The following is a 9,120-nucleotide window of genomic DNA, read 5'->3' on the forward strand; positions in this document are numbered from 1 at the left end:
CACCCCAAAACAATTACAATAGTAACATCAAAGATCTCCGACCACAGATCACCATAACAGGTATGATAATAATGAAGAAGCTTGAAATATTATGAGAATTACCAAAATGTGACACAGACACATGAAGTGAACACATGTTGTTGGAAAAATGGCACCAATAGACCTGCCCAACCCAGTTGCCACAAACCTTCTACTTGTAAAAAACACAACATCTGCAAAGTCCAATAAAGTGAAGTGCAATTAAACAAGGTATGCCTGTACTTCGTATTCAATAAATATTAGCTTTTACTATGATTCAAGAATAAAGCCAAACATTTTCTTATTGTTCATCAATCTTAGAGGTTTTTGAGTTTGTTTTGTTTTGTTTTTAAACCTGCAGACTTACAGAAAATTACACCAGCCTCACCCTTCCTACCTTTACCTGACAGTTGGCGTGTCAGTGTCCCTTAAGGGGCACTCAATGTCAGCACTGGTTGTTTTTCACTGGAAAGGCCAGGATACGGAGGGATCATAGAAGCCTCTGCTAATAAGCCCAGATGTGATAGGTGAAGGGATTGGCTTTTGCTGAGCAGATGGCAGAGTTGATCTACCATTTTCTTAGCTTTGCCAATGGACCACCAACATACATATAAATAACACACATATATATTGTGTATGTGTGTGTGTGTTCGTGTGTGTGTGTGTGTGTGTGTGTGTGTGTATATATATATAGGGGGAGGGAGAGAGAGAGAGAGAGAGAGAGAGAGAGAGAGAGAGAGAGAGAGAGAGAGCGCCTCATTCTGTTGCCCAGGCTGAAGTACAGTGGTGTGATCTTGGTTCACTGAAACTCTGCCTCCCGAGTTCAAGCGATTCTTCTGCCTCAGCCTCCAGAGTAGCTGGGATTACAGGCATGCACCACCACACCCAGCTAATTTTTTGTATTTTTAGTAGAGATCAGGTTTCACTATGTTGGACAGGCTGGTCTCGAACTCCCGGCCTTAAGTAATCAGCCCACCTCAGCCTCCCAGAGTATTGGGATTATAGGTATGAGCCACTGTGCCCAGCCAGCACCTAATACTCTTAATTGCACTCACTACTTTCCCCTGTATTCGAGACTTTCCTGCCAATTCTTGTCGTGTCATAATGGTTAGCAAAAATATAGGGTCAAATTAATGACTGATTTATAAGTTAGTTCATTAACTAGTTACCACTATATGGTTTGAATCTTTAAAGTAATAAGTTACTAATGAATTACTTGCTTAATTAAATATACATTTTGATAACAGAAGAAAAAGGGTTGTAAGGGTGGGCATTTCAATAAAAGGCAATATTTTCAGTTAAGTACTATCCCTGAAATCACACCACACAGGTAGCTACCTGCTGTGCTGGTGCCTTTGGCTGGCTTGATTCCATCTGAACCGTTAATAACACAAGACATGTTTTCTTATACTTTAAAAACCTGGAAAGGAGAGTCAATAGGAGGATTGCATTTTCGTACTAGGAACCCCCAATATCTGATAATTCTTCTGGTTACAAAGATCATGGTTATTTCTAGCTCATCCAACTTTATGCCTTAGTTTTGAAATGAAATCTTTCCCTTAAAGCAAAAACACTTTCTGTTTTCAGTTTTTTCAGCTGCAGAGGGATTGAGTACACGGTTGTTATCAAGACCAAAGCCCAGAATCCAATTTAGAGACCTCTATTTCGTTATGTTTTCAAATCCTCTAATCAAGCCTCTTTCTCTCATCCGTATTTCCTCTCCCATATCTGTTTCTTTTCTATTTGTGTAGTTTGTCTTAACAAATGAAGAAGAAAACTTTAAAATGCAAAGAGAAAAATAGATGATAATCATTACAAATGACCCATCAGAACTGAAGCTATTCAACCTACTTATTTGAAGATACAAAGGTGTTTCTCTTTTCTGAAATACTTCACTGCACAGATAAGAGTATATTCAGATATAATTTCATATGATTACCGTACAATAGGTGTTTCTTTCCACAACTCTCTTTTGGGTGCTTTTGAGCACATAAATAAACTGCCTACAAGTAAATCCTGTCCATCAAACCTTTGTTTTCCTTTCATGAAGATTCTACTTTGCAGACAAACTCTGGCAATGTTGCCTCCCAATTAAAATAGCAAGCAGCTGGGTGCAGTGGCCCATGCCTGTAATCCTAGCACTTTGGGAGGCTGAGGCCAGTGGATCACCTGAGATCAGGAGTTCAAGACCAGCCTGGCCAACAGAGTGAAACCCCCTCTCTACTAAAAATACAAAACTTGGCCAGGCACAGTGGCTCACGCCTGTAATCCCAGCACTTTGGGAGGCTAAGGCTGGTGGATCATTTGAAGTCAGGAGTTCAAGACCAGCCTGACTAACGTGGTGAAACCCCGTTTCTACTAAAAATACAAAAATTAGCCAGGCATAGTGACACATGCCTGTAATCCCAGCCACTTGGGAGGCTGAGGCAGGAGAATTGCTTTGAGCCTGGGAGGCAGAGGTTGCAGCAAGCCGAGATCGTGGCACTGCACTCCAGTCCGGTTGACCAAGTGAGACCCTGTCTAAAAATAAATAAATGAATAATAATGATTTTAAAAATTAGCCAGGTGTGGTGGCACATGCCTGTAATCCCAGCTACTCGAGAGGCTGAGGCAGGAGAATCGCTTGAACCCAGGAGGCGGAGATTGCAGTGAGCTGAGATCGCACCCTACACTCCAGGCTGGGTGACAGAGCAAGGTTCCGTCTCAAACAAAATAAAATAGCAAGAAAGAAAAGTTTGAAATTGGAAGAAATCTGGAAAAATCTGTGTCACAAAAATTTTTCCTGAGTCAAACATGTTTTCTCCCTAAAGAAAAACTACATAGCAGATGAAGAAAAACTCATCTGGTAAAAGGCAAAATTAAATAAATATAGAAGCAGAAAGACTAAGTTGTTATTATGGACTTATTTTGCAGCCAAATTCACTCACAAATATTTTTAACTAATATTGAAGAGAGGGCAATTCAGTGTAAGAAGACTGGTATAAAACTAACTTTTATCCATTACTGAATCCAATAGCAGGAGTTATCCTGAAATCCTTAGATGCTCTTTAGGGGTTTGTGAACTCTCAGGTATTTGCGGGTATTTTTGTACCTATAGGGATTTTTTACTGGAAAACAATTTCCAGTTCCTGTCAGATTTTCAAAGAAGTCTAAGGATCACCGTTCTAAGATTATTTAAAGAGGCTTGGTGCGGTGGCTCACGCCTGTAATCCCAGCATTTTGGGAGGCCAAGGCGGGTGGATCACAAGGTCAGGAGATTGAGACCATCCTAGCTAACACAGTGAAACCCCGTCTCACTAAAAATACAAAAAATTAGCTGGACATGGTGCCGGGCACCTGTAGTCCGAGCTACCCAGGAGGCTGAGGCATGAGAATGGCGTGAACCTGGGAGGTAGAGCTTGCAGTGAGCCAAGGTCGCACCACTGCACTCCAGCCCGGACGACAGAGCAAGACTCCGTCTCAAAAAAAAAAAAAAAAAGATTATTTAAAGAATGTGGAAAGGTTGCATATGGTTATATCAGTTAAAGCTTAGCGTTCATAAGATCAAAGATGTGCATTTGAGGTATTTTTCTTCGGAAGAGTCAAGTCAGGCCTGTCTGGATTGTTGCAACAAAAACAGACAGAATAGCTAAGAATTGGATTTAGACAGGCCCGTTGTATGAAGTATGATAATACTCAGTGCTATATATATTTATCTCAGTGGCTCAACAAAATAAAAATCTATTTCTCATTCACACAAAGCCCAATGTGGATATGCATAGTCAATAGGAAGCCGTCCCTGTGATCATTCAGGGATCCAGGCTTCTTGCATCCTATGGCTCTGTTTTCCTGTATGGCCTTGGAGTCCTCTGTTAAAGCCTCTGTGTCTAACAGACAGTAGATATGGGAAGAGAGAGAAGGTATGGAGGATCACATGAAGGGGTGGATATCACATCTACCCACATTCTTTCTGTGATAATTCAGTCACGTGACCAAGCTTAACTGTAAGAGAGGTTGTAAAGTGAGTTCTGATGAACATATAGCATTTCTGCCCTACCCACTTAAATGAAGCAACAGTACCAGGGAGTAGTTGAAGGTAAAGAAGACACGCTGCTTTAGATATGAGAAGAAAGTCGCGTGTCATAGGCGGGTCAAGATATTCCATAGATGACAGGCTGGAAGACAGTGGCAGAAGAGGCAGGATTAGAGGAGGTAGAAAAGGATCCAGAAGACTGGGTGCAGTGGCTTATGCCTATAATCCTAACACTTTGGGAAGCAGAGGTGGGTGGATCGCTTGAGCCCAGAAGTTTGAGACCAGCTTGGGCAACATTGTGAGACCCTGTCTCTACAATTTTTTTTTTTTTTTTTGAGATGGAGTCTCTCTCTATTGCCCAGGCTGGAGTGCAACGGCATGATCTCCGCTCACTGCAATCTCCGCCTCCCGGGTTCAGGTGATTCTCCTGCCTCAGCTTTCCAAGCAGCTGGGATTACAGGTGCCTGCCACTACGCCCGGCAAATTTTTGTATTTTTAGTAGAGACAGGTTTTCACCATGCTGACTAGGCTGGTCTCCAACTTCCAACCTCAGGTGATCCGCCCGCCTCGGCCTCCCAAAGTGCTGGGATTACAGGTGTGAGCCACTGCTCCCGGCCTATACGCTTTTTAAAAAAAAAAAATTAGCCACAGGTGGCATGCACCTGTGGCCCCAAATACTTGGGAGGCTGAGGTGGGAGATCGCTTGACCCCAGGAAGTCGAAGCTGCAGTTAGCTGTCACTGCACTTTAGCCTGCACAATAGAACAAGACCCTGTCTCAAAAGAAGAAAAAAGAGAAGCATCTAGAAAATTAGATGGTGACAGTGACATAAAATCTATGAGCAAAAATGCTCGGAATTTTAGGCATGGAGGCAGGAGGAATTTGGGAAATCAGTTACTGGTTGTAGAAAGCAGAGCCCTAGACACCTAATTGGTATTTAGAAAGACCTATAGGTAGGGGTAAGAGATATAAGTAGGGCCAGACAAGAACTAACTACAATGAAATAACCAAGATTGAGAAGATTACAGAGATGGATAATGGGGCAGAAGGGCAGATTGTCCAGACAATTTATGAGATGATTTCTTCACAATCAGAATGTCAGACAAGAGCTATTCAAATTCCTCTTACCCAAGGTCAGGATTGGTCCTGGAGCAATGCAGCGCCTGCAGACAGGGGCGAGCTGTGAGAAGAGATGTGTGTGAATTAGATAAATCCTGACATGATCTATCCTCAAACATTAGGATTAGGGTGAGGATTAGGGCTGGGGTTACTACACTTCTCAGTGACAGACAACAACCTTAACTAACCCTAGCTTCCTCACACATGTCCTGGAATGAAACAATATAATTGAATTAGTGCAAATCCTTCAGCGTACAAAGCAAATGTCCCAATAAGAGTACAGAGGACCCAGAATGGCATATTTGCTTAGAAGAGACAACAATAAAAATAACAGTCAATACATGTGAGACACAAGTCTTAAGCTTTAAATATATCTAACCATTTAATGTGGACAATAACCTTTTGAAGATGGCACCTTTATCCTTCTGTAAAGGTACTGTAAATTATGCAAATTTTACAGATTAAAAACTAAGGAATAGAGACTTACAAGTGACTTGCTCAAGTGAGTGGTAGAGCTGGGATTCCAAGAGGATTGGCTGCAGACTCAATGGCCTTAGCCACTACACTATACTTCCTTTCTTAGAAAGTCAAATAGTTTCATATAAACTTTTACTTGCTTGACGGATATGCCAGTGAAGACACAACCTATAAATCTCCCCCAGAGATTTCATTTACCATTTTGTTTCCAGAAAGCTGCCCCATCCTTTTGGAACGTAGGCTAAGTAGTGGATAGTCCAAGAATAAGACGGGGACAGTTCACCAGGATGGCCATCCTCTCAAAGAATGTAAGCTTTTGTTCACCAACAAGCTTTGAAGTAAAGCATGTCACAGATGACCACAGAATGTCAGGGCTTAAGGACCACAGGAGCACCTGTCTTACTGCAGAGAGGCTAATGAGCTGGCAAAATATCCCTTAGGAACAAAAGCAAGTTTTCCTAACTTTCATGGTGAGGTGTAACGAAAAGTGCATTTTACTCAGCATGAGGGAGTCATGAAGGTTAAGAGCCAGAAACTTCTGATGGTGATAAAAGTAACTTCCTTAATTCTTGGGTTGCTAGAGGGACTATCTTTTTTAAGAAAAGGGTTCAATCTCATACTTCATAGAATTTAGTTTCCATGAAATGAAGAATCCAATTTTTATATAACTAATCAAGAATTATAGTCATCCATCCATCCATCCATCCATCCATCCATTCAAGCATTTATTCATTCATTTGCTAAAGTAGTCACTCTTTCCAAAATACCTCCTGAGCCAAAACTTATGCAAAATCCTAGGTATTTGAAACACTTCCGATCAGTTGGGGTTTTTTTTGTCGTTGTTGTTGTTTTCTGCCTGGTTTTCAGATGTTGTGAACAAACCCAATGTATAGGGTCCCAGTATATTTCAATGAATGTCATATTAAATATGTTTCAGGAACCATAATAAGGCCATTAATTATGGCATAGTTTGAAGCGTTCATCTACTAATCCAAAGTAAAGAGTTCACTTAAAAGAATTTTCTAGCCAGGCACAATGGCTCATGCCTGTAATCCCAGCACTTTGGGAGACCAAGGCTGGTAGATCACTTGAGGTCAGGAGTTTGAGACCAGCTTGGCCAACATGGTGAAACCCTGCCTCTATAAAAAATACAAAAATTAGCCAGGCATGGTGGCGCACATGTAACCACAGCTACCTGGGAGGCTAAGGCAGGAGAATCGCTTAAACCCGGGAGGCGGAGGTTGCAGTGAGCTGAGATTACACTACTGTACTCCAGCCTAGGTGACAAAGCAAGACTCTGTCTCAAAAAAAGAAAAAAAAAAAAATTCTTTGTAGCTTTGAACCTTGCTTTTTGCTCCAAGATGTCTTTTATATACTACACGCTCAGTTTTAAGCCAAACAGGGAACAAGGCTCAGTCAACAGTAAACTGCCTTCAGTATCAAAGAAGTACTCATATTTCTGCAAATTGTGTCTATGAGAGTTGTAAGGTCCTTGCTGTCTTTGTAGAAATGTATATCGTGACAAAAACATGTATTATGACGATAGTGGAAAATGAATCTCTGTACCCCGCTTCCCTGCCAGGGCCAGTTAGTGTTGCTTGTGCAAACGCTGCAATTCTACCTCTACTTTAAATCATTCTATTTCAATGGCCCAGAGTTCTTCTAGCTCTAAGAAGTCCAAAATGATTTAGTTCAGCATTTGGCTCTGCACCACATGATAACATTATTTTCTGATGGTAACAAGAAAGAGGACTACTCAGGAAAGCAAATAAAGCCCAACATCAAGGTGCCAACATTCTAAATACATTTATTCATGTTTGTATTTGTGGATGGAAAATTTTTTCCATGCTACAAAGTTTTGTTAAAAACAAGTTGCTACAAATCAATAAATAACTGCTATAGCTATTGTAACAGAATAATAAATAGAAAATAAACAGATGCAACTACCTTGCTATATACAAGACTTTTTCCTGTTATAAAACTAATAAAAGTGCTGCCGCTTTTCTTTCTTTGAGTATTTTCCCTTGAGATACAATATTTTTATTGCACGTTGCTTTGCGCTTGTCTTACCAGTTTCAGGTTCGTAGCACATCAAAGAATTACAAACATTTCCATTTAGAACAATGATCCTACTAATCAGGTGCTTATTTTCTGCCATGTGTTCATTTACAGATTACAAACATAAAAGAAGCAAAGTACAAAAATTAATGCATATGTGTGTGTGTGTGTGCACGCGCACGTGCTCAAGGCTGGGAATACAGACTGGTATGAAAGGCTTTTAACTAGTTGTGCATCAAAATCATACACAATGGCCATTAAAAACTCACTTAGCTATCAGCATGTAAATCATTGGGTTGGTTATTCAAAGATCAGACAAACAGAATTCCCCGATACTGTTTCCATTTGGGTTTTCCAGCTCGTATGGTTCCAGCTGACGATACTCAAAAGTCACACGATTTATGTGTTTTCCACTGGAGACCATGCGCACCACAGTGTTGTCACAGCCAACTTTCATTTGGGCTATAATGGATGGAAAAGATAAAAGTTTCCCAGCAGGTTAGAAACCACATAGTCATCATTTAAACGATGGGATCACTTAAACACAATGAAAGCAAGGAGACATATGTTCCTCTCAGGTACTCAAACTACGCATCTACTATCAGTTGAAATGTTTTTGTTTTATTTTTATTATAACTTATAATTAGTTACAGAATAGTGTAATTGAATTCAGTCTTTCTACTCATGTGCAAGAACACTATTAGAAAAATAAAACTAGCTGGAAAGAGGAAAGATGTTTCCTCGGCCTTTTTTGCCTGCAAAGCCTGAGCGGTAAAGGCAGGCAAAGAAAATCAGTCTGGCGTGTGCACAGTTGCTTGGGTTCCGGGTTCGCAGTGGAAACAGTACTGCCCTCTAAGCACAGGTCGGAAATTTGCCGTGGCAATTTTTGGTTGTCACCAGATCTAGGGTTGCAAGGGGCATTTAGTGGGGGCTAGAGGATAGAATGTACTGCGGGACATTTATGTAGACCAAAAAAAAAAAAAAAAAATGACCTGTTTATCATTTTCTGAATTTAAACAAAAACTCTGTTTTATACATAAACAAAAAGATCATTTGCATGGTATAGATATACACTGTACATACTAGTTTTTGTTCTATTATCCACTTACAACTTTTCTCTGATTTTTTCTGTACCACTTATATGAAATGGCTTCTGATATCCTTGCTTCTCTTAACTCCAATCTTATTCGGCCAGGCACGGTGGCTCATGCCTGTAATCCCAGCACTTTGGGAGGCCGAGGTGGGGAGATCAGGAGGTCAGGAGTTTGAGACCAGGCTGGCCAACATAGTGAAACCCCGTCTCTACTAAAAATACAAAAATTAGCCGGGCATGGTGGTGTGCGCCTGTAGTCCCAGCTACTCAGGAGGCTGAGGCAGGAGAATTGCTTGAACCTGGGAGGTGGAGGTCATGGTGGGCAGAGATCACACCACTGTACC

General features: G+C 41.0%; 1 protein-coding gene across 1 annotated transcript in view; it reads right to left on the minus strand.

Moving 5' to 3' along the window:
* Positions 1–7,406: 7,406 nt before the first annotated feature.
* The window catches only part of CRHBP (corticotropin releasing hormone binding protein), a 16,678-nt gene continuing 14,964 nt past the window's right edge, over positions 7,407–9,120 (minus strand). The window contains exon 7 of the mRNA XM_011996336.1: positions 7,407–8,145. Coding sequence (XP_011851726.1) covers positions 7,988–8,145 — 158 coding nt within the window. The 3' untranslated portion in view covers positions 7,407–7,987. The remainder of the gene's footprint in view (positions 8,146–9,120) is intronic.

This window comes from Mandrillus leucophaeus, unplaced genomic scaffold (genome assembly GCF_000951045.1).
Source record: "Mandrillus leucophaeus isolate KB7577 unplaced genomic scaffold, Mleu.le_1.0 Scaffold114, whole genome shotgun sequence".
NCBI lineage: Eukaryota > Metazoa > Chordata > Mammalia > Primates > Cercopithecidae > Mandrillus > Mandrillus leucophaeus.